Source organism: Puccinia triticina, chromosome 13A (assembly GCF_026914185.1).
Source record: "Puccinia triticina chromosome 13A, complete sequence".
Lineage (NCBI taxonomy): Eukaryota > Fungi > Basidiomycota > Pucciniomycetes > Pucciniales > Pucciniaceae > Puccinia > Puccinia triticina.
Window position 1 is genome coordinate 5392920 of NC_070570.1, and position 26210 is coordinate 5419129.

The 26210-nt window shown below is 45.0% G+C and overlaps 4 protein-coding genes across 4 annotated transcripts; 3 read left to right on the forward strand and 1 right to left on the reverse strand.

Annotated features, from left to right (window-relative positions):
• Positions 1-2687: 2687 nt before the first annotated feature.
• Positions 2688-3915, forward strand: PtA15_13A513 (uncharacterized protein; the record flags this gene model as incomplete). Its single annotated transcript, XM_053162719.1, has 2 exons — positions 2688-3191; positions 3259-3915. 2 exons carry the CDS (start codon positions 2688-2690, stop codon positions 3913-3915), a joined length of 1161 nt encoding a protein of 386 aa, XP_053026667.1.
• Positions 3916-4685: 770 nt separating this feature from the next.
• PtA15_13A514 (uncharacterized protein) lies at positions 4686-6413 on the reverse strand (the record flags this gene model as incomplete). The annotated part of the gene is made up of 5 exons (XM_053162720.1): positions 4686-5120; positions 5188-5501; positions 5580-5937; positions 6007-6179; positions 6239-6413. 5 exons carry the CDS (start codon positions 6411-6413, stop codon positions 4686-4688), a joined length of 1455 nt encoding a protein of 484 aa, XP_053026668.1.
• A 1777-nt stretch (positions 6414-8190) lies between these two features.
• Positions 8191-9929, forward strand: PtA15_13A515 (uncharacterized protein; the record flags this gene model as incomplete). The annotated part of the gene is made up of 7 exons (XM_053162721.1): positions 8191-8303; positions 8846-8991; positions 9076-9185; positions 9274-9368; positions 9443-9508; positions 9579-9654; positions 9771-9929. The coding sequence occupies 7 exons, from the start codon at positions 8191-8193 to the stop codon at positions 9927-9929; spliced, it is 765 nt and encodes a 254-aa protein (XP_053026669.1).
• Positions 9930-22051: 12122 nt separating this feature from the next.
• On the forward strand, positions 22052-25966 carry PtA15_13A516 (uncharacterized protein; the record flags this gene model as incomplete). The annotated part of the gene is made up of 7 exons (XM_053162722.1): positions 22052-22430; positions 22537-22676; positions 22770-22841; positions 22914-23018; positions 23087-23350; positions 23458-23801; positions 25927-25966. 7 exons carry the CDS (start codon positions 22052-22054, stop codon positions 25964-25966), a joined length of 1344 nt encoding a protein of 447 aa, XP_053026670.1.
• Between the last annotated feature and the right edge of the window lie 244 nt (positions 25967-26210).

Consider the following 26210-nt stretch of genomic DNA (forward strand, 5'->3'; position numbering starts at 1 on the left):
CAAAGGTTAGTGAGCTGATTTATTCCTTTGCCTAACATACTGAAATATTGTGCGGTCTACAGGAAGCCCAAATTGACACGGCACTGATGATGAAGTATGGACCTCCTGAGCAACGTGCGATTCTGGAGCAGGAACAGCGCCGCCTAGCTGCGAATGTAAGTACATGCACTTACATTTGCTTTTGGCATGAGCTGATTCGGTTTATCACTTTACCACCCTACCAGCCAAAAGCAGATATAGACCCGATCAACCCCGTGGTGGCCAAGATCCAATCGAAGTGCGTCACACATGCGGCCGGGGGCAAAGAGGCCCAAGCCCTGGTTTTTACCTGCCCAGAGGACCCGACCCGCACAATGCTCCTTCCATTCAAACAGCTGTGGGCATGGGCCCAAGCCATTGTCAATAACGAACCGGGTGTTGATTACAACCACCCCCCAACATCGGAACTCTTTGTGTGGCAATCGATCAAGAAATCCGTCCCAGTGGGCCCCTCAGGCCGGCTTGACAAGAGCAATATCAAGCCCCCCCTTGCCAAGCGAGGTCCAAATGACTCCCTTGCCGTGAAACCGCCAAAGCGAGTCGCATCCTTTGGGTCTTCAATCTCCAGCAACTCCATCTTGGTTGGCATCAGTCGATCCCCGTCTGCTTGGTCGAATGGCGATGCAGATGATGAGATCAAGGTCCTCCCAAACATGGCAAGCCCCCGTCCTTGTACAAGCTACCCAAACGCCCATCCGGATACCCCTCTACCCTCGACTATTGGTGGCGCCAAATCCTTTCCATCTGGTTTAAGTATCCAGCCTTCGCCCATCTGGTCCCACTCCTCTGCTTTCCCATCCGTTCCAGCCCCGCTTGTCCCTGAAAGTCCCGCAATGGAGAACATCAGCCTGGAGAAATTCCTATCCAAGGCAAACATCCCACATGACAACCGCGCAACCTGCCTCCGCTTGGAGCTCCACGGGATTCACAACTGGATGTATTTCAGGGGTTGGAATTGTACCATCAGACTTGTTGCGTCATAAGAGATCCGACCACGTACAAACAACAAGGTCGTCCATCCATCCTAACACCCGATGACATCGACTTCATGGTTAAGCTAGTCGATTCAGACCCGGGCCTCTTCTTGGACAAGATAAGGGAGCGTTTGTACGACTCTAACAGCAAAGGGCCCCTTCTCTCTATTGAGGCAATCCACCATAACCTCGTTGTGAAGCTTTCCATCACCCTCAAGAAGCCTGGTACAGTCAACATACGGAAATGTCTGATTGCAAAATATTGATATCTCAAGCAGATGTGCAATGTTCCAGCTGAATTCTTAGTTTTCACGGGTGAGTTGGGTTTTTTCTAAATCAAACATTGGCACGCAGCAACAATGCTGATACTTGAAGCTCTGTACAGATGAAACTGCTATTTGTGATTGTGACTTGCTGTGGAACTTCGCCCGCTCTGCCAAAGGCACCCCCTCAGCCCGATACATTGTTCGGCAGAATCCCGAGCGCATTAGTGTTTTACCAGCAATCAGTGTTGACGGCGTTATTGCGTTGGCTTTCACTGATAACACCTTTACTGCAAAAAAATGGGAAGATTTTCTTGAGTGGGACCTGGTAGGTACCTCGTTTTTATAGCTGTCCCATAGTGATTCCCATGGGATGACTACAACTTGTTTTTTTGCGCGGTCTCTAGATTCCTCGGATGAATCGTTATCCTGGCCGTAACTCAGTTCTTGTTTGTGACAACGCTAAGATCCACAAGGGAAGTTGGGTCAAACAACTCTGCCTGGATGCTGGGATTTTGATCAGGTATCTCTCAACATATACTCCAGAGCTCAATCCAATTGAGCTCTGCTTCTTGGCCCTAAAGTACCGTCTTCGCCGCTCCAAGATTCTGACAGACACAACTGATCCCGAATGGGATATTCGCGAGGCCATCAATGCTGTCATAACGGCGAAATGTTGCTACAACCACTACCGGCATTGTGGATACTTGGTCGCTTAGTTTTGCTTGCATGAGGACAAGATGTAATTGTGTAACTTGTTATTTTTCCGAATCCCTGGGAGCTTACTCTTATTCTGCGTCTTACTCAGCATATCCCTGTCCAGTTGACTCATGTTAGCAATATCTGCCTATTCCTACGTATTCCTAACTTAGTCTTTTGAAACGCAAGTGAACAATGCTGCGTGTTGTATGGTATTAAGATGATTTCCTCTGAAAGTTTTCAGTGATGAATTATATCTCCCACTACCTGCTCCCAAATGCTTGCATACTAGCTTCAGGCCCACTGACCATTAAGTTGTGTGGGTCTTCAAACATGTTTTATCATGTTCACTAGTGATTTGGCTTCCTACTACCTGCTCCCATGCTTGCTCGCATGATGGCTCCAGTCCCACTGACGAATATGTTATGTGGGTCATACTCCATGACCAATGAGGCTAATCTCTATCTCTAAGGGATTTTCCACCTCAGCGGACCGTATGGTCATGTCAGATACATGTTCAAATGCCCTGACCCACGGCTAGTGACAATTTGAGCTGAGCATTGGGTTGCGACATTTGGTACTGACTGGAAGATTGCCTTATAATGTGATAGATTGGGTCATTCATCCATCAATCAGCTGCTACTTGGCCGTCTTTCCTACAAGCTCTTCTACACCTGATCTCTACCTGCCTCTACCTAAAACAAAAACCAACATGTTCCCTGGCCATCCAGATTATATCCTCTGCAAAGAGACCCAACATGACCAAAATGATGTCATTGACACTAGCTTCCCTACTCAAATGGTGGCTATAGATCTTTGCTGCCTGTTATTTTTGAAGGAGGCAACTCACGTTGGGGATCCAGTGCCCACCGTCATTGAATGGACCAAATTTCCGTCCAAGGCGGGCACCTTACCCTGGTTGACTCACATCCAATCAATGCACTGGAAGGAATTCCGCCAGGCTGCCTTAGTCTTCTTGTCTCAAAATTGTGCAAACCTCTTCCCCGCGATGCAAAAGGCCAACAACGCAAAGGAAATACGCTGGTTTGGCTCAATCTCCAACATTCCAAGATACCAACCTCCTCATGGAATTCTGCTCCAAGGTCACCTCAACTTCTTGGGATTTGGTGCGGCAGCATATGCAGCTTACCCGGCAGAAGTCAAGATCAGTTTGATTATGAACAACCTGTGTAATGATCCCTCAGGCAATATCAAGGTGGGCTAAATTTTTACACTATGTGATGGATGCGATTTGTACTGACAACTGTTTATCTCAATGGCAGTACTCGTGGACTTTGGCTGAGGATCACATCAAGGTGTTAGCCTTGATGTTGCTTGCCCAATCGTACAAGAGGACCCTGGCCTCCATGGCGAATTCCGGCAATGTAGATGAGTTGGAATCATCGTTGGATTCCTGCGAAATGGACCTGGCGGTTGTGGCCTTCCCAGGGAATCGTTTTGGTACCTCGGAAGATCTGATTGATGAACGGGTCAAGCATCAAAGAAACAACCCAATCACCCCCTTGTACAGCGGCAGCGACATTGAATTTGCGGATCTTCCCAAGAAGTTATTTAGTCCGGAACTTCCAGACGGTCTTGAAGATAAAACCACCAACTCCAGACTGTTGGCAAGAGTCCCCAGGACTCCCATGGGGCCACCACGACGCGACATGGACCAAATGTCGATGAAGACCTTTCTTTGGGTAGCCAACATCTCCGATGACGACTTGGAGACTTGCAAGCTACTCAAGAAGCACCAAATCACGCATTGGTCTTTCTTCCGGAGCTCAGACGAGGACGATCTGGTTTCCCTTGGTTTTGCGGTTGGTCCAGCACGATCACTCTGGGAGGGAGTGCCAAGATTGGAGGAGTACGCGGATGAAATCAAGCGTACCCATGACGTTGCTACCCCATCACAAATCAATCAGATGGAATCCTGATCCCCTCCGCCACTCTAGTTAATGTGTGATGTTCTCCAATCTGCATGTCTGCTGTCTGTCAGAGAACTTTTTCCAATTGGACCAAGTGTTTTCTTTCCATACCTGCTGCCTGCTCTTTCTGCACGCATAAAACCTATTCAGTTACCTCTGGTCTGTTATTTGTCTAGGTCGCTTGCTCAATGAATTCCTTGATCTGTTATTTGTCTCAGTTGCTTGCTTAACCAAATCCCTGTCTAAGTTGCTTGCTCAATCAAGTCCTTGGTTTGTTATTTGTCTATGTCGCTTGCTCAATCAAGTCCTTGGTCTTTTATTTGTCTAAGTTGCTTTCTCAAACAAGTCCCCGTTGTGATATGTGTCTAAGTCAAAGTCACTTGCTCAATCAATCAAGTTCCCCGGTCTGTTATTTGTCTAACTTCCTACATGGCTCATTTGCGGGGAGAGTTCAAAGAAACCCAAATTTATGGAGTTCTGGGACTTCAGATAATCACAAGGCACTTGTGAAAGATCTCATTTGAGTATAATCATTATTAATAATTATACTCATCACTTGAGTTAACAATGTTGCAGCGTACCAAAAGAAAATCACACCGTATTTAGGAGGAGAGGAGGTGGAAACGAGTCGAGGAAGGCAAGATAGAGAGATGGGGCCAGATGGAGGGAGAGATGGGAGAGAGCGCATACAATCCAAGACCCAATGACAAGAAAAGAGACAATCCAACACCCAATCAGACATGGGAAGCATAACAAAGCAAATATTGAAGATGAAAAAATTAAAATGAAGCTTGCTGCTTGGCCAAGTGTTTTTCAAACTTGCCCACGTAATCACACAGCTGAGTCACCACCTCCACAGTCAAGTGAAGTTCTTTTATAAGGTAGTTGCAATCAAGATTAGGCGAGCGAAAGGACTTGTAGTTTGTCATGTTGTTTTCAATGAGGATGTCAATAACCTTGTCTGCTTCCCGCAAGCCGCCGATGAAGTTGACGTAATCTTGGATTCCCGCACTGGGAGCCAGTTGAGGACCATCGGAGCTGAGAGGGAGTTGAGCTAGGTGTTGGTGCAAATCGTGGCATGCACCGGAATGGCAGGTATATTGTTGAGTTAAAGTGCTGTTCACAGCAGCGACCTTTGCCCGCTTGGCCAAGAGGGTTTCATACCGGAGGTTGTTAGGCGGAGATTCAATAGAGACTCCTTTTTTTGATTGTGTCTGAAATTTAGTATCTGATCAGCTGAATACCATTGCAAAAACAAACAAAGGGCAAAATATAGCTTACAATGGCCTTTGCCCACATCTGTATGTTTCCCCAGGTTAAGAGAATAAATCTGTTGGGATTGGCGGGGTTGATGTACACGGGAAGGTCTCGGTCATACAAGGTATTGGTATGGTGAGTTGCGTAGATTTTCCGCACTACCAGTTTCACCGCATTGGAATCCAGCTTGTCAAGCTCGGGCTTGCCGTCCTCATCATTGTTGTCAGACCCAGACCCATCATCCGGTTTGCGCTTGCCATATTTGATGAGCTCCGCTCCTTTGGCTTCCTTGGCCTGCTCAATGGTCCTCTTGGCATCCTTGCGTATTGCGTCTTTCGCTAGGACCTTGGCATAGTGAGCTCACTTGGCAGTCTTGTTAGGGTTCGTCATTTGGATCATTAAAGTAGTCTCGTCACTCTTGTTCTCAGCAAGCGTCTCAATCCAGGTATTGAAAGCCTTCTTGTCGACCACCCTAAACGGCTTCCCCTTCTGGAACCCATGAACACGAGGGATTGAAACTGACCATTTTATGACAGGTTTACCCAATTTCACCAAGTCAGTGATGATGTGAGCAGTATTTCGTTCAACCTCTTCACATTGCGCCGCGACTAGTTTGTTGAAATCGTTGTAAGTAGTTGCCTGGTCCTTTGGCCTGGCAATGAGGACAATATCAAAGGATTCCTCGGAGTTGATAGGGATCCAGGTGCTCTTGCCTTTCTTGATTTGGTCCAACGCAAAGAGCTTGAACGACGTGTGGCAGTTGACATGGAGAATCTGAGTTATGTGATGAATCAGCAATGGCCAGATCAATGCCAAATGAAGCAATTGACCAAAAATACTCACTTTGTTACTGGAATCTATTTCATTAGACGTGGTAGGATCGTCCGCATTTCCTTTGGATTTTGATCCAACTTTTCTTTTCTTTTGGGCTGCGGGGGCTTTCGCGATGGGAGATTTTTTCTTTGTAGCTGAGGGAGGATCATTGATGACTTGCGTATAACTGACTGTAGGATCGGCTAGGAGCGGGTCAATTGAGGCATCCATTTCAAACGATGAGGGGGAATTGTTCAGGGACTATCCGTCTGTATGGCATCAACCGGCGTGGTTACTGATGTGGAATTGGTGGATGCAATGTACGCTTGTGGGGCCTGATGTGACGCTGCCGCATGGGTGATTCGAGCTTGATTGACCGCATGGGTGATTCGAGCTTGATTGATGCAGGGAAGATCCCATGCAAGTGGATCGATCATCTTACGTAGTGAAACAAAACTGAGTGCGAAACTGGCTTGTCTCATAATTTGATGTAGTCGAAATTTGCAAAAAAGTGCAAATCCGTCCAAGTGTTTTTAAAAACACAATATGTAAATATGTACGTATGAGAACTATCTGCACAGTTCCCGCAGTTTTGGCAAATCCAGCAGGATTTTCCGGTGGAAAATCCTGGCCAAGAGGGCAAGCTTTTCCGGCATGGCTGCAATTGTTCTTCTTCTTCGGGGCCAAGCCGCACCGTCGGTCCAAAAACTTGGGCTGAGAAGCTCACCCAATCTTAACCGTTGTCTATACCAATACATTGTCTGTTTTATGTATCTCAATCTCTGGCTTTTGTGTGCTTAGTCTTCTCTTTTCTCTCTGAATCAATCACTGTGCCTTTTCTCAGACACTGTCCATCGACATTCCCGAGGGACAAAAAAAAAAGCTTTGCATTGTTCATTTCTTTCTCTTCAAATGTGTGTGTGTTTTCTACTGTTCGTGTTTTGGTGTGTGCAACTTAATCACATTGCTGGAAGTTGTCGAGACAAATGGTCGCATCAAATTTTGGGGTTACAATTCTCTCTTGCCTTCTTTGGCAAACCTTGTTATGGCCTGGTGTATACCTCTCCGGGGGAGAGTTGATGCCCGCTACGATCGTGTAGTCGGGTGGTACCTTTTCTTCCTTCCCCGGGGTTTTTACAGGTTATGAGCCCAGCTTTACCTCTGTCGCGTGTTCAATTCCCATTGCCTGCATCTCGCACATGTCACATCTCCCCAGCTTGTAACCCTCACATAACATGACATAACTGTGTTAGCTACTCCTAGTCTTATATATAAGCATATTATTGATTATTGATTTAGGAGTGTGGTTGCCTTAAAATAGTTCCACGGTTCATGGGTGCCAAAAGTCCCATTTTAGGATAAATCATAGTATAGTCTTTAAAAATAGCATTAGTGTAGTAGCCAGTATGCGTGAAAGTTGACAGTTAACAAGTCTGTCGGGGAGTAACACTTAGATTTGTATGTAGTTTCACACCAGCCCATTTGGTGTCCAATCCAATATCACCTCTGTTATCAGTGATATTGGCTTGCGGGGGAGTGTTATGGCCTGGTGTATACCTCTCCGGGGGAGAGTTGATGCCCGCTACGATCGTGTAGTCGGGTGGTACCTTTTCTTCCTTCCCCGGGGTTTTTACAAACCTTACGCTCGATATCAGTGAATCACTGATCCTGTGACTCATAAACAAGAGCCCGAGACTGGACTCTGGAGTCGTCTTGATCTGAGCACACGTGTGGCTTAAGACTTCAAATCTTGTTGGCTTGCTCGTCTTATCGGCACCCATCCTGCTGGTCCATTTCTGTTATAAAAAAACGTGATACAGGACAGAGATAGCTTATCTTAGACATGTCATCTCATCGGCCTTGATCCCCTTCTTCGGCATTCATCCGCAGAGGCCGAGGCGCTGTAAAAAGTTCTCGACAAGGCTCTGCGCTTGGCGATTCGGGAGCGTCAAAAAATTTTATCCTGATTCTGGACGGACGCCTGCAGCTCGAGTGGAAGATGCATTTATCACGGCAGAAGATCGAAAAGCGGCCGTGCAAAGATAGACGAGCTTGTTTCAGATAAGCTGATATCATCCATCTTCGATTTCATGCGGGAAAGGGTATTGCCATTATCAACCAGGTCTCAAATAAGCTCGACAGGCTGGCTGGCTGGCTGGCCGCCGGTGATCAAGCAGCTCTGAATGTATCAGGAATGGCAAATACCGCTCAAAGATGGATCCCTCTAACACGACGACAGACAGCAGCAGGCAGCATCTCAAGCTGATCGATTGTGATGTGAATCTCTCCCTGGCTGAGGCTGTGGCGGCATTCAGGTTTCACATCCAGTGAGCTCACTCGTTGGAGTCACTCAAGTCCAAGCCGATCCAACAGGGCAGCTGCTGATAAGAGCGGCTGACGTCAGATCCGGCCATCAGTCACAAGATGGTTATGTCAATCATTGCAGTGTGATATGACGCAGTGGATATAAAAAGACCTGCCAAACGCACCTGCATCAAGCATCACTCCACTTGAACAACTTCCCCGCCAAGCTCCACTACCTTCACCTTCGATATGGCACCCTGGTCGGTTCTGTGAGTAAGATATTAGAGGAAGGTTGCGTCCATCTTCATGAGGATTCTGACGATCGCTTGCTTGTTTTCTGCTCGCGGATTCTTGAATCTGGGTGGATGAATGTGATCGATAAACTGGACGCAATTAGCGAAACGCCTATGGCAAAGTTGAGTAAACCGCTTAACTAGGGAACGCTGCTAGATGAACCCAATTTCTTGTCTCTCTCGGCTTTTGAATGTCGATGATAAAAGTTTGGCATCTTGCCCGGATTTATCTGTCTGACGATCCGTTCATCTCATCAATTAAAAACTCACAGGATTCACCAGCATCTTTGTGCATTTCATGTGGTGGCCGATGAGCACGGACGACAAATCGAATCACACCATTACTGCAGCTGCGTTTCGCCCGAATTCCATCAATGTATTATCTATGACTCCGATAAGCCTAACGCACGTTTAATAGGCAAGTAGCCACGTCGATCTGCCCTCTTCTGCCTCTGCAAAATGCGAAAGTATAACTAATCCGATGTCCTTACTGTTGATCCAGGTATCGAATACTTGATTTCAGAAAACAAATTCAACAAATTACCGGCTGAAGAAAAACAGTACTGGCATAGTCACAAGTATGAGGTCGAGAGTGGAGTGTTGATTCAGATGGTATGTCGCAGAGCTCCTCTTGCTCATCGAAAGTCACGGAACCGCCTCAGCTTGTTTCTTGATGTCTTGTATTGCGTTTGATGTGAAGCATGCGAGTGGTATCGAAGGTCAAGTGCCTGAGAACAAGGAGCGTGATATGATGTCTACGATTCATAAGACCTTCGGGAAAGTGATACATACCTGGTGCGTTTTCATCCACGCAAGCTCTCAATTCTTTCTTTCGGGTACATGCTGATCAAGGTCCGTTTCGGACACAGGAACATCGACCAAAATCCTGAGTTGCCCCTCGGCCCCCCAAGTTTGATGATGTCTTACACCAAGCCGTGAGCTAGAATCAGTCGTCTTGCGTACACATGCATAGTTTGATGCATTCCGATTAATTTCGTATTACAGAGACATGGTGGATTGGGATCAAGTCAAGCGAAGAGACCGGGAGCAGAACGTGAACACTCAAGAGCGCAGTAAAATTGTTTGTGACTTTATTCATTGTCACTTCGCATGTCAACTTTTCCGTCCTTCTAACCGCTTGCAGTGCTTGGCCCATGTGACTAATTGACTTTTTTTTCGCCGGACTCGGTTTGACAGAGGTCGACCTACTTGGACATGGATTACACCAAGAACAAGGACGCAGATCAATGGATGCGGGGCGGCAAGCCGGTCCAATTCAAGCCGATCGAATCCAGTCTGTCGCAAACCAGTAGTAATGGTAAACAGGGGTCTAACGGTCATCGCAATGGTAGCTAGGCATGCGGCAAGCAATCGGGGCTTCTAGGATGGCCAGCTACAATTGACAGGCAAACAATCTTTATATGTACAGCTAGTTGGCACCAAATACCTCTATGATATATGTTATATAAGTTAAAATACCCTCTTGAGTCATAAATGATAAGAAAAAGGTTTTTCCTTGGTTGGTCCGGAAGGGCTACATAGCACACTCCCTGACGTGTACTGCGGTAGCGCCAAGACCCATTTAACGCGTCTTGCTTTCTCACGTTCTCAGAGTTCGTCGAGTCACCCTCCTTTCTGGAGGACTGAGAGCTCTGTAACATCTGTGACTTGCGCCCGGCGGCTGCTGGACATCCTCCCAGATTTGAGTCAGCAATGTGAGTGCTCAGCGTGGGCTTCCGGGCGTATTCTAGGCCCGAGGAGATCCACCCAAGGCCAAAAAAAGAAGGGAGTTGAGTTGTTGACGCCCTGGGGACCGCCAAGTGACGTCCCCCCGGGTCACCAGGACCTAAAATGGGTCCGAGATTTTTTTGGGAGTCGGAATACAAATTGTGCTATCAAGAATGGGAGTCAGGATATTAATTTTCCTGACTGTTTTTCATTTTTTTTTGTCCTCCTGGGAAAGTCAGAGTGCTAATTCCCCGCTCCAGAACGGGAGTCAATCCCCTAACATGGATATCCCACTTGGACTCCTGCAACTCAGCACTCTAACTCTGTCAGACTCAAGCGCATGGAGTAACTAATTCCATGTGCCAAAAGGCTAATCTTGACCCCTTAGTGCAGAGGAGTACTGCCTCCCAGCGGCAAAAAGAGGGCAAACAACTTCTGCCAGCAGGAGCTGACTCCATGCCCCAAAGCAGACATCCAGCTCCCAATACCTACTAGCCCTAAGGAGACTAGTAGTACCATTAGGGAATTAGTATTCCCTAATGGAGATTGATATTCCCTTATAGGAATAGCTGTCCAAGCGTGAACACATGGGAGGAAAGCGCTTAAAGCTAGGGGAACTTGCTACTATGAGGATCCCCGGATTATACAGAACCAAGATTTTAGGTTGACTTATCTCTTTGCCTACCAAGTTCAAGTGATTACAACACTGTGTTGTGATTGGGGCTTTATATTTCTCTCTCTCTCTCTTTCCTTCCTACCTTTTCCTCCATTCACCATCATATTTTATCCTTTTCATCCTCTAAGAGCAACTGCATCAGTTTTGTTTTTAGCTTGGATTAGTGTAACTAATCCAACCCCTCAACCAACAACGGTTGGTAAGTTATGTTATCCATGACAAAAAGTAATGGATAACATAACTTAATTGGTGCCATTATCATCACGCTAACAGCAACAATGTTTCAGTTACATTTTTTCTGTAAAAAAAATTCTGGTTTATTAGACCCGTTACGTTATCCCCCGCAATTTTAGGGGGATAATGTGTGGATAACGCGGGATTTTTTGCCCATCTTACAGTGCTTTTGCACCAGGTTAGCGCATTACTGGTGTTATTTTTTGCAGTATTGAGGGGAAATCCCCCTAAGTTATGTTATCCAAATGTGTGCAGGCACCTTTTACCAGATAATGATAACACATTATTTGGTAAAAGTGGGAAGTTATGTTACAAAAATCCCTCAGGATAATGTAACATAAGTAACTTCCCATTGAGGTAGATTAGCTTTGGAGTAACTACTCCAAGGAGTAGCAAGAGGTAAATTTGCTCCCCACTAATCCTGGGAGTAAACCGTCCACCAACCCTTAATAGGAGTGTGCCAATGCACCATTCTGTAATAGGAGTGTGCCAATGCACCACTCCTTAATAGGAGTGTGCCAATGCACCACTCCTTAATAGGAGTGTGCCAATGCACCACTCCTTAATAGGAGTGTGCCTGTCAGCCACTGAGACAATTGTCCATGTGTCTACAATGATAATTACAAGTCATGTAACCCAATGGCTAAAGGCTACCTTAAGATTGACCTTGATCTTGTGTAAGATCCTGTGTTCAAGTCCTCCTGTTGTCTTATAATATTACTTTTGTTGCAATCATCACTTTATATGCACTAAACTGTATGATTTCACACTTATTATGTATTTACCTTGATTGAGAATAATAATGTACTAATGAAGTATATCTCTCTATGGATTTACCATACATAGAGAGATTACATAATTATTCATGTAATTCCTCCTCTGAATTCCGTGGACCTCTTCCCCCTCCTTGGAGTTAAGGATCCCTCTGGGGCCTTGACTCGAAGGAGGATCAGGTCCCTGTAATATAAAAGGGGGGGGATCTTTCCTCTGGAGAGATCTTCCCCCCAAGATTATTACCATACAAACCCGTGCACCTTACTAGAATTATAGTGAGTGGGGTTTTCCAATAGTCTACTAAACTTTTCCTTTACAGCTTCAATCTCCTTCGTGTATTTTTCTAGGTACAGGTGGGTGTCATAACACCTGTATCCTAGAAGAACAAGAAGCTCATTCCTTGTTTTGAGCAACGGCGCTTGGCTTGATTTATTGCCGCGTCCCCTTACTTAAGTAAGGGTGCTAGTCCCTCCGCCTTCGGCGTCGAGTTGGACTTTTTTCCACTGGCCATCAGGCTATAGTGTGACCCTTAAGACCTCTGGCCGCTATTTAGCTGCTACAGATAGTCAAAAACCCTATCAGCCCCGTGTCACACAAGAGACCGGCGCTGACAGTGCCAATGCACCACTCCTTAATAGGAGTGTGTGTTATGAGCCGCTCCTGTGCACGCCATGGCCTACGCCAGAGACATGTCACACTTGTACATACATGTCACAGCTCTGTTCCTCAAAGGAGACCTGGGGAAGATCCTTACCTGTTCCCCATCTAGCAATCAACCTACAAGAGCTAGAAACCCAGACCCCAGTCCCCCTCCCCAAACATGACCATAACAGTGTGCCAATGCCCCACTCTGTAATAGGAGTGTGCCAATGCCCCAATCTATAATAGGAGTATTCCATAAAACAAATGGGAAAAACATCAGACAAAGGCAAATGAGCAAGTGATAGGCAAAGAAACATACAACCTTGGTAAAATGACTCAAGAAACTGGCCCATAAGAACCACGTCCTCCCATTGAAGCTTATTCAGACGTGATTCAAACTTTTTGTCTAGAATTGTAAGTTACTGGAAGGCTAAATTGCATGGCAAGGATGCCTTGATCATTAGGTAAGTTGAGATCCATCAATTTGGGACAAACTTAAAAAAATGTTTATCCTTGATATCAATGCCAACTGTGTTTGGGGAATTTTCAAAGGTGTCCATGCAATAAAACAATCCATGAATCCAATGGAAATCATCACATATGTAGTTGATTCACAATTGTCACTGGCAATATTGAGCCCATCATTGATGATGTGAGCTAGACAGCGCATGTGGAATTAGGAAAAAGTTGCAGTGCCAGGGGTAAACTAAAACTGTGATCAAAAAGAAAATGAAGTCAAACCATGGCTGCAGCAACGGTGGGTAGTTACTTTGCCAGTAACATTAACACAATGGTAACGTAACAATTTTTCAGCCGTTATTGTTACCGTTATTTGTAACAACAGTGTGTTACGGTACTGCTGCAACATGACAGAAAAATGATGATGTTTGTTACATTACTGGCGCCTGCGGAGCGCCAGATAACGCCTGATAACGGCCAATTTGGGCCCGTTATGCATTATCTGGTGGATAACGCGCAGTAACAACCTTAAAAAAGAGCCCGTTAAGTTACGCGCAAGGCCTGCAAAGACCTTGTTAAAAATAATGTAACGGGCAGCTGCAGGTAACAAGGGTAGTTACGTTACCCAAATTACGTGAATAACGTAATGTAACGTAACTACCCACCGTTGGCTGCAGTGTTTTCTTGCACTACAAGAAAAACTCTAGAAACTGCCAGCAGTTGACATGCAGCATACTCCACTGTAACTTTCATTGTAACTCCACATAATTAAATCATGCCCTTTCATGCACAGTCACTGCGTAATGTGTACATTGACTGTGCATTCAAGGTTGGTACACTACAAGAAAACTTCAAGCAACTGTCACCAGTTGAAATGCAGGAACTCTGAGGCAGCTGGTGGACTTAGTTTGACCTTTGTATAAGGTTAACTCACACAAGATTTAATGCACAAAAATACAAATTTCACATGTTTGGGTGGAGTAACAATGACCATTATGCTGGACTATCTTGCATTAATTCAACTGTCAGAAGCTGCACTATTTTTTCTTGTAGTGGTTGAAATAACCTTTGATAAAGGCTTCAGTATCACCTCAAGCTACCTTTAAGCTTCTGAATCTCAACTGCTAGCAGTTTCTAGATTTTTTCTTGTAGTGTTGTGCATTTTCAACTGTGAAAAATGCAACATTGCTGACAATAGAGATGGAAATTTTGAACCCATGTACCCACTTGACTGCACCAAATCCTGAAATCTGTGCCTGCATCTGAATTCTTTGGCTTTCACCTGCTGTCCTGGGCGGGTACCTGTGTGTATTGCCAAAGACTTGCACATTGAATCAAATTGATTCAAGTATTTGTATTTGATTTGAGTCGAATAATGCTGGGTCCTATTTTAGCTCAAATATTTGCTCATATTGCCACCCGGAGCCTTTTGGACCCCGGAGGAGCTTACATAAGTCATTGGCTGGCCCCGGGGGCCCCCATAGACAACCGGGGCTGCAGATATGATTGTGTGACCAGTGGACCTGGTCTTGGACCACCACCCTAGACTATACCAGTGACTACGACCAGCAACCGTTGAACAAGGCAACATTGTTTCCTGCCCAGAAGTGGCTTTGAAAGGTAGGTACTGGTTTTTATCTAATCTATGAGGAAGAATGATCAAATGGCTCATCCCAATGATCATGTCCGGTTCTGGTTTGTTTACAAATGAAAATCACAGAATCATGGTGACAGCCAACAATCCCTCCCCACAAGCCAAACCAGCTCCCCAATCCAATCTACCACCATCATCCAAAATCCCTCTGAAGAGACGTAGATCTGTTGCTTTCAACCAATCGGAGACCACAATATTCTTTTTTGGTCCTCCCAATTCTGAATGGAAACGGCTGTGCTTGACTGGGGACTGCGGAGATGCGCTAGTAGCGAACAAGATGACTAAGGCAAACTTTTTCAACCATGTAGCTCTTGGAATCCCGGCAAATGGGAACTTGCACTCAAAGCTTCCAAAAATGCCAAAGAGGGTATCAAAACTCTGCAAAGCTCTGGTACCCCGGCCGCTTCCCAGCCAATATCAACATCTAAAGCTAAAGGACCTCTCCAACAGCTTATGCTCAAGTTGCAACAGTCTAACTTCAATACCAATCTTATTGAATGGATCATTGCAGACCAAGTCTCTTATGTAAAGGTCAAAAGTCCAAATTTTTTCAAGATGATTGAAGGACTGGACCCAGTGTGGAACTACTCTGAGGGAAGAATAGAGCTTGAGAGGGATTTGGTGCTTGAAGGGCTGCCTCTCAGGGGAACAAGAAAAAGAATATAAGAGTATGGACTCTTAAGGAAAGGTGTGGCTATAGAGGATTCTTGAGGTATGTCTAAGGGTATACTTTCTACCAATCTAGTAGCAAGGTAAAGGTAATGTAAAGTCTGTCCAACCTGATATATTTGGCATAGACTTATCAAGCTTGACCACTCTGATTTAATTGCATAAGCTAGGCTAGTGAATGCTGACCAGTGATCTGGATTGCTGGGACAGGATCTGATGGGGAAAAAAAGGTGAGGCCAAAGAGGGCAGACTATATACAAAATATTATGGGGCTGAATTGTGGTTGGAAGAAAAGATGAAACAGTGAAAATTCCCAATCAAGGGGCTGAGGCTGAAAATGCTATGGGGATGGAAAGTTTTGGAATGAGGCTGGAATGTGGAGAGACAATGAAAAATCAGAAGGGATTACATATCATATGAGAGGCTGAAAAGGGAAGGGCTGAAACCAAAGTGGACAAGGGGTAACCAAGATGGGATCTCTATGGTTATTACATGTGTGGCTAATTCCAAAATGGGGTTGTTATGCTGGATTGGGAAGGGAGGAAAAGATGATGAATATCCAGGGTCTTTCCTAATAGTATGGCTCTGTCTGATGGGTGACTTTCTCCCACTTGTGCCTAGCTGGGAGCCTGAGGAGTATTGAGTTGGTGTAGGTGGGTATCCAGAAGGTGGGGGAAAATGGTGAAGAGAGAATGGGGGGGCCTGTTGTTGAGTAAGAGTTGTCCTGGCCTTGATGCTTGAGGGAGGTGGATGCTTGAGTATTCCAGAGAGGGTAACATTGAGGGGAAAAGACTTTTGATTTTGGTGCCATATTCAGGATTGGCTTACCACACCAGGGATCTCAATCTTCAGCAAACATAAATTATCTTGCCAAATAAAGGCCCTGCATGCGGATAGTAAACCTGTTGTTTTTAGCTTCTTAAAAAATGAATCCAAGCGCTTCTCTTTCACAACCAATATCTGGTCCTCAGCTGGTGGAACCCCTTATCTCTCACTTAATTGCCATTTCATCTTGAAAGCTTGGAAGCCAACTTCAGCAACAATTGGCTTCAAACCCTTCTGAGAAAAGCACACTGGAATCAACATCCACGACAAAATGCTTGAGATCTTTGAAGATTTTTTCCGTCATCACAAACTTGGCTCAACTTCAAAAAATAAGGGACATGCTAAATGCACCCCAAGTTTTTACTTCATGGACACCAAAAAGGGGTACAGCTGATGTGTACCCCAAACCACTTGGGGTGTACACTTACACACCCCTGTGAAGATGGGGTGCAGCACCTCATACCCCATGGAAGTTAGAGTGAGCCACAGGGTACCCCAAAACAAGTGAAATCTATGGTGTACATGGCCATGACACCCCATCATAATGGGGTGCAAACCCCCTGCACTCCAATCTGATACCCTGTGATAGGGGTGAGCCCCTTCACACCCCAAATGTACATATCTGGCACCCAGCCCAACTTGTCACACCGGTCACGGCTTGCCACCAAGAGGAAAGACCAGTCTTTCCTAAGACCTGCACAAACCAGTCGGCCGGTCTGTGCCCTCCCCTCAACCACCGGTGTGCCGGTCATCAAGGAGAATAACCCCCCTTGATGCCCGGGCGCACAGACCAGTCAGCAAGGGGAGCTGCTACGCCCATTGATCCCCGGCACAGACCAGTCATCAAAAGGAGTACCACCTCCTCTCGGTGACTGGCAAAAACTGGGTATCGAGAGGAGGTAGACTCCCTTGATTCCCAGGACAGACTGCACATTGAGGGGAGTAGCAACTCCCCTCAATGACCAGCACCAACCAATTATTGAGGGGAGTAGCAACTCGCCTTGATGACTGCTACTTCCCTCAATGACCAACACCAATCAATCATCAAGGGGAGTTGAAACTCCCCTTGATTTCTGGTCTCTGTCAGTCATCAAAGGGAGTAGCAACTCCCCTTCATGATCTGTCTGGTTTGGTTATCAAGAGGAGTTGCTACTCCCCTTGATGAGACCAGTCATTGAGGGGAGTATCAACTCCCCTCAATGATTGGTTGGCATTGGTCATTGAGGGGAGTTTCTACTACCCCTGATGACCGGTTTGAAGGGAGTAGAAACTCCCCTCGCTGACTGGTCTGGGTTGGCCATTGAGAGGATTTGCTACTCCCCTCAATGACTGGTCTGGGTCGGTCATTGAGAGGAGTTGCTACTCCCCTCAATGACTGGTCTGGGTTGGTCATTGAGAGGAGTTGCTACTCCCCTCAATGACCGTTCTGGGTCAGTCATCAAGAGGGGTTGCTACTCCCCTCAATGACGGGTAGGTACCGGCGACCCAGGAGAGTCCACCTCCTGTGGATGCCCGGTATGTGTCGGTTGCCAAGGGGAGGTGGGAGTATCAACTCCCCAACGATTGGTCTGCGCCGGGCATTGATTGGAGTCCACCTGCCCTCAATGACCACCTCCAGAAGTGTGTTTGGGGTGCACCCCTCATGTACACCATCTCTGTTGGGGTAAATTGCATTGCACCCCAATATCTAAGCTCTTTAGGAGTTTTGATGCAAGTACCCCAATGTTTTTGGGGTGGCCAGGTGGGTACCCCTTGAAGATTGGGGTGTAATCAAGAATACCCCAATTTTGTTGGTGTGCCCAGTAGTGTACCCCTTTTTGTTGGTGTACATGAAGTAAAAACTTGGGGTGAATTTAGCATGCCCCAAAAATAAAATAGCAATCCACATTGAAGATTCATCTGATGACCAATCTAGCTCACCCAATACCGCTTATGAAAATGAAAATAGTCAATCCAATTCCGCACCGTCTAGTCCGAATGAATCTCAATTGGCTGGCAAAATTGATCTCTTTTATCTGGGAAAGCGAATCATATTGATCACTCTGGACAACGCTTCAAACAACAACAAATTTATTGAGACGGCCCTCACCACTCAGATGCTGATCTCTCCGGAAGCTCATGTCAGAAGTTTTGGAAATATCCTCAATCTTGCGGTGAACGAAGTTCTCAAAGTCATCAACACTTCCTTGACAAAGCTTCAATCAGTTGTTTTACATGTCCAACAGTCTGATCAAGTTTTCAGTTCATTTCAGCAGCTCTGTAAGGATAATGTTGTCAAACAATCAAAACCCGTCATCAATGTCGCCACACACTGGAATTCCACCTTTGACATGCTTGATGCAGCCCTTGTTCAAAGACCAGCAATTGAAAACCTTATCTCTTCATACATGAAATACAACCAAGCTAGTAGTCAAGACTCAAAAGGGAAAAAATAAGATCAAGTCTTGATCAAAGAAGAATGGGAAGAATAGCTTGGCAAAATCTCATATTGTTGATGTGATGCAGGGGGAAAATGATAGGAAAACTTGTGAGATTGTGAGTATTTCTTGAAAATTTCAGTTTTATTTGTTATGATTCAGCTTGGTTTCTAATATAAAACTTTTTATATAACAGGAATTAATAACAAATGATGAATGGAATCAATTTGAATTGTTCCACGCTTCCTTGGAGAAGTTCCAACAAGCGTCAATTAACACCCAAGGTGAATCCTATGCAACTCTTACAATTGTCATCCCGTGGTACAAGGCACTCATGGACCACTGCAACAAAACAATCAAGAAGTTCACCAATTCTTGTCGTCAATTGAGATCAGTCATGATTGAGGCAGCTAATGCTACCCTTGAAAAACTCCAAGGCTACTATTTGGTCCACTTCCACCATTCTGTCCTTGAAGTTGTTTTGGATCCCCGCTTCAAGCTTGCTCTTTTTGACCAACAACCATGCAACCCCAATGACAATGAAAGACCTGATGTAAATGGCAAGAGTGAGAACCAGATTCAGTTCAAAGATGAAGCAATGAAGATTTTACAATTGGCCTTCAAAGATTACTCAGCCAAATATTCAGTCAAGAAGAAATCCACCTCTGAATCCGAGTCAGTTTCCAAGAAGGTAAAAGATAAAATCCAGTTCCACCCATTACAAAACTACAAGAAGGTATCCAAGCCATCACCAAACGGCAAAATTGAGACCTACCTGCAAATGCCTGATCCAGCTTTTGAGAAAGATATCATTCAATGGTAAGAGGAGAATTGATACGTACTTCCAACACTTTTGATGATTGCCAAGGACTACCTTGAGATTCCGGCCAGTTCAGCAGCAAGTGAACAAGTTTTCTCTCATTCAGGTAATCTAGTTGTGGTAAAAAGATTTAATCTCTCAGGTGACTAAGTCAAATCTAACATGTGTATGAGGTCTTGGCTCCAAGAGAATTTAGTTGATATTTCTTATAATTCCATTAAATCTGAGTAGTAGTTCTTTTTTTTATCCATTTCCTTTCAAAAATTTATATATATTATAGTATAGATAAGCATAAAATAGCTATAAATGATTGAAAAAAGCAATACATTACTGTCTGAATTTATATACAATCCAAAGAAACCAAAAATATCATTTTTGGTGTTTTTGGTATAATTTGAGTCAAATATCTCCAAATACTGTAGTTTTCAACAAATCAGTATTCAAAGGTCCCAAAAAACATGTCGAATACCGCTGTGCTAGTCTTTGTGGATTACACAGGTACACACCACTTAAAATGTACTTATGACTGGCACCAACCAGTCCTCCATTACCAGTTTTGCTAGTCTTTAATAGGTATGCAAACACTCTCCACATTTTGTTGTGCTAATTGGTTGTGTACCCTCTTCATGATTGGTCTGTGCCGGTAATCAAGAGGGTTTTTTACCAGTCTGTGCCAGTCATCAGGAGGTTATGTAACCTCAATGCTGGTCTGTGAGGACCCCAGCAAGCCCCTACTAGACACCCTTACGTGATACCCTGGGAATTTGCCATTTTGAAACGGCTGTAGTTTTGATTTTTTGGAGAGAACCAACTGTTTGAAACCAACTACGTCAGTATGTTCAATTTTGCAAATTTTGGCGTAGTGGATTGAAACAAGTTGCATAAGTAACATCTGCAGCCATTTGTGGGGGTTTTGGATAAGAAAAGTCCAAAATTGATGTTCTGGTTATCATTGCTGATGCATTGATTAAAATCAACAAAAAATCACTTTTAGAAGCCTTTCAGACCTTCCTCAACCCTTATAATGTAACATGGGAGCAGGAGAGATCAGGGAGGAACTAATATGTATGCACACTATGTTTGCACCTTTAAGCACAAAAACAAATTGAAACAAAACATGTAAGTATGTCATTTTTTCCCTTGGAAGGGAAGACCAGATTGAAACAGGGTACGTCAGTATGTCCCAGAAGAAAAAAATCCCAGAACTGTCCATTTGAAACAAGTTTCACATGTTTACATAAGTATCATTTTTGCCAAAAAAATCATTTTGAAACAATTTATGTAAGGGTGTCTAGTAGGGGCTTGCTGGGGTCCTGGTCTGTGCCATTCATCAAGAGGGTTGTTGACTCCCTTGATGACCAATTGTAAAGACCCACACATGTGGGTGGGTGTGCCTGGGTACCTGCTCCATTTTCACCACAATCTCAGACATCCACACCCTCCCCTGCGGGGAGGTAAGTTGCTTTGCAAACCGACCAGCAGAGGGGGGCTTGTGTCAAGTTTGGTTCCTGCGAGACGGCATCCCCCGTCCAATAGACAGATGCAGGCTTGGTGGTGTAAGAATGTGGGATCCAGAAATATCCGCCCATATCCGCAGTTTTCGGAACCTCGGCTCTCAGATATGTATCTGGGGCGATCCGCGGTCCCTTACCGGATATCCCGGATTATCCACCGGATATCCCGGATTATCCACCGGATATCCCGGATTATCCACCGGATATCCCACGCGGGATATTGGCTAACGGTTGAAGTCGAAGGAATGAGCTTAACCGAGCCTCCCAGTGAGACTTCTTCGTACATCTCCCCGCTTGCAGAGGTTGGTCCTGGACATTAATTGACACTTGATTTTTTTTTCGGGAGACAAACAGAAATTAAAAGGGGAAGGACGAGTATTCGGATTGTTTGATGGATGGACGCTATGAGAGACTGGTTACATTGGCTTGGAGGGGAGCTGGGTGGGTAGAACCCCGAATCGTTTTTTGATTGTTACTCGATGGCGAGAGAATCTGTCGTTTGTTTGTTAGACCGAGGTTTTTTGAGGGGAGGAGAATGTTTCAGTGTCCAGAATTTCCTATAGATGCAAGACGACGACGACGAGCGGAGTACTTACTTGTCGTCAGGAGAAAATCGAGCTGGTTGAGGTCAGAATGTGGGAGTGGAAGTTTTCTAAGCTATTTTTATTTTCAACATACGGTGCAATCCTACCTTTGAGTTCTCTTACCTGGATGGGCGGATTTGGTGACTTTCCCTTCGGCAGTGGTTTTCTTGAGGGTGTAGATCCTAAAAAGAAAACGGTTCATGAGCCGAGAGTATCTAGTCGTGCTGTTGTTTTTACTTTGAGCATTAGTGGGCACACATACCGGTTTCCGTCTGAGTCGAAGGTGTACTGGAGATGCATCTTTGCTTGGGTTGGTTATGTGTGAGGTTCGTTGCGTTGCTGCAGAACCAGTCGATAAATTAACGATGATATGCATATGCAAGGTGCTGTGTTCTGCTTATGTAATCCGCGCCATCATCCTGGATTCATGGAGTCTGCACCGGCCCCAGCCACCACCCACTCATCTCAACTTGGCCTCGACGATGGATTCCAGCGCATCCACCGAACCGACTGGTTCGACCATCAAGCAGAAGGGGAGGAAAAAGTGGCCAGTAGACCGGAATAGCTTGCTCGACTGGATCATCTCCAATCGCGCGACTCCCTCTCAGCACCTGATCGAAGTCCTTACCAATACTCCTCAAGACATCCTGTCCTGTCTACCACTGGAAGCTGGCACAGACCCATTGGACGAAATCATCCAGCCGCACTTGTACCCTCTCGCCTACTTTCATATCCTCATCTGTCGGTTCGAAACCTGTCACAATAAAATCGATGCCCACAGAACTTTGTCGCATGCGCATCAATTTTGTTCGGCCGTCGATCGGAAACAACTTCATATAATTTCTCCTACTAATTCAGAGCGTCAGTCACTTCTCTTGCAAGCAAAACGTCATTCTCTCGTTTCTTTTCATCCTCAAACATCGGGGTTTGGAACATACTCCTAATTCGGACCGACCTCCTCTATCAGTTTGTCTGTTTGTTCAGCATCTTGTCCGTTGGTCATCCCACGCCGGCCAACTACAAAGCTCTATCGAACCTATTCGAAAGCTCATCGAAGCTTACGGTCCACTCGACATCCTCACCCCTCTTCACCATGAATTGCTCAGGGTGAGCCCGTCTTTACTTTGAAACCGCGATATGAAGTCCACTTGCTTCCAGAACGACGTCATACAGCCGTTTTGACTTCTTTACTGCGCCTAGATATCTTTAAAGGCGCGCTCGATCGATCGGGCAGTCGAGCTCACCAACTTGGAAATCGACATAGACCAGCAGGTGCCCAGCTATTCTCAAATATCCTTTATCCTTCCCTTCACAAGTGTCCCAATAACTCACATGGTTCATCAGAGATATCCTATCCGATATCATGACCATTTGATCTACCATTACCTCGCAGGAACCGTTCAAGCCTTGGTCAAAAATTATCCAAGAGCAATACATCTTCTCACGATCGTGGGTTGTTTTTCTTTTGCTCTGCTGAAAGACTATACGACATTTTGTGACATGAGCTTTGTTTATAGACAGTTTCTGCCCCAGGATCGGCCATTTCTCAAATTCAAATAGACGCGTACAAGAAGCTGATACTCGTCTCACTGCTCTCGAACTCTTCACCGCCCACACTACCTCCCTACATACATCCTCAATTGAAACCGGCTTTCAAAAGCTCCACCAATAACAAATCTTATCTGGAGTTTATGAGCTTATACGAGAATGCCGAGACTAGCAGTGATGCATACACCCAACTGGTCTCCGTGGCCGAGAAGAACATTGCTCATTTTCAAAAGGTTTGATCGCTCATAATTACTGCCTGCTCTCCCGACTGTGATTTCCCGAGCTTGTTTGTTGCTTTTTGGTTGCTCAGGAAATCTAACCCTTTTGCTCATAAAATCAGGACAATAACTTGGGATTGATTAAACTGTGTCTCGAAAATCTACCTCAAAAGGCGATCAAGAAACTAATCCCAATTTACACATCGATTCCGATTGCAAATGTTGAGTTGATCTTGGGACATCTAACCGGAGGCAATGCCAGCGTCTTAGTCCAATCGATGATCGACTCGGGAGAGCTGAATGCCCAAATGGATCCAACGACCAATGTAGTGACTTTTTACGACGATGAACCGGCTCTCGAAGATCCAGAACGTACCCATGAGATGCTGAAGAGGATCGTCGAGCAGGTCCAATCAACCGAGCAATCAATCAAGGAGAAATCGGCGGCGATCGAACAAGACAAGGAGTTGCTTAAAAAGCTCATCCAGGACCTCAGGAATTCTTCGGTCGATAAACAGCAGCATCAGTCCTCGAATGAGTTCACGCAATCCGGCTCGAGCGGACTTGGTGATCGCAACTTTCCTGGAATAATTGAGGAAGAACTCGTCGATGTTGGGATGGCTTGGGACGACTGAAGGACTCCCCATCATCATCAACTTCTTTAGATCCAATTGGCGGTCTCCAAAGTTTTGAACCCCGGCGCGCGTAATATGTCAAAGCCATATTTATTTTTACGTTCTTATATGAGTAACACATTACAAAAAAAAGAAATAACATCGCGAAAAAAACTCCTGTGTTTGTTGATGGGATTGGTGTTCGATCCCAAAGCAAGATTAACTAAATCTTCCATAGAAGAGATGTGTTTCTTGCCTGTGTGTATGTGTGAAATCTAGCCAGCTCTCCATTGACTGATAGTACAGTGATGTATGCAAATCTGGCAATGCATGTAAATCAAGCCAACTTTAGAGTTAAGATGATGCCAACCTACATATCGAGATTTTCTTGCAGTTTATTTACACCGTGACCAAAGCTGGTTGGTATCAGCTCTCGTCCTGTTCTGGTTTCTGATGAAAAGTCGGGAAAAATCCCAACCCTTCAACATCTACAAGATATCCTTATCATCATGACTCAGCATGAGTATGTCTTTATCTAAACTTCTGTTTTGTTGAGTCCCATTTTTACTTTTTCCTATGTATTTATGCCTGCCATATTTATGTGGTTTCCTGGTTTCCTACATATTTCAAAGCCGTATCAAAATTCTCTTCCAAGCCAAAATCTTGTACATTCATTGGGATCAAGATAAGGCTATTCGTCTCATGATAATATGGAGATACATAAATATTGAATCTTCGTAGAATTTGAAAGGTTGTAGTAAAGATTTCAGGATTATGACGTACATTGTCAATTGGAAAGAAGTGGGTCAGATTTCCTTGTCGCTGCTACTGATCGATCACTTCCTTGACAGTGGAAGTTGATAAGAAACTCAGGAACCGTGTTTGAGGATCAGTGGGACCAGTCTTCCATGTCTCATTTACCGTGAACTTAAGTTTAAAGATGTATGTAACATCCGTGTTCCATGCTTTTGCAGTTGTCGCATACTTTACGAGCAAGAAGAGATTCCCAATAGATTTAATAGGTAGGACACCATCTCAGTCTGTCCCAGTTCCAATCGTAACATGGAATGACGCAACGAGTCGTGCCAGTGGGGATCTAGCTGAGCAGTTTCATAGCACGACTGAATCCACCCACTCTAAACACCAGATGTTGGCTCACTCACTCTGTTCAGGAGATAGAACATTTTTGTGTACAATCATATGAATTTATCTAAAGAATTCTTTTTTAGAGGGGGTTTACGGTCACTTACCGAGCGATAGCGGTGGCACCCCCTGTACTGTGGGATGTACTTGCGTTTTTCGAATCGTTCGCTAGAACCTTGGCGCCGGTCGGCCTGCCGGTCAAGGATCAAGGCATGCTTGGGTCTTCACTAGCTGATCTGAGAGTTTTGTAACGCGTATATTAATGGTGCAATTGTTTAGCTGAATTTTGTTCCCCAAAAAAGGCATATTTCATCCGGGCATCGGCGTCCTTGAGTTGATCCGTCCACAAACACACGTATACTTCACTCGATTGATTGCATTTTTTTTATTTGATAAGAGAAATGATGAGCATTAAATTTCTTCTCTTGCTTTTTGTAAGCTTTTGCGCGTGGCTTCCTCTTGTCACGGCTGTGTTGAGAGCTCCTTCGCGTTTGGGAAGCTTGTCGCGACCAGCTTCCACCCAAATCAGCAACCACCTTCCCATGAGGGCTGCGGACACCACCAGTCGAACCAAACTAAAAGAAGGTATGATAATGATGCTTCCTGAAATCCACCCTAAATACATGAATTCATAAATGTTGAGAGTGCTCACCATGAATCTTGGGAAAATTCTGCCTACTTCCTTGGTTTCCATGCTGCTGTTTTTTATTTCCCGGAAGATGAGGGAGAAATCCGTGATCACTTAAGCTGTAAGTCAATCAAGAATATCCGTTCGTGTTTCTCACATTGAAATTGAGGCGCGGCTGATTTGTTTGGTGTGAATGGCCTCCGCAGTCCGTCGTGGGGTGTCGGAGAAGAAAAGTCAAGATCCTGAAGTCCGAAGATCAAAGCCAGACCTTGAGTATCATGGAGTGCAATTTGTTAACGGATTGCAAGCTCTATCGACAAGCCAAGAGGTTTCGAGGTTCCATCTTGAGGTTGAAAGGTTGTTTCTGATCGCAAAGTCCGACGAGAGTAAACAAAAGGATATTCTAGAGATTTTTCTTCAAGCTTCTGGATCGGTTTTCGATGCCCTGCCCGACTTGACTCAAGTGGAAAACTTGAGGGACTTTAGTATG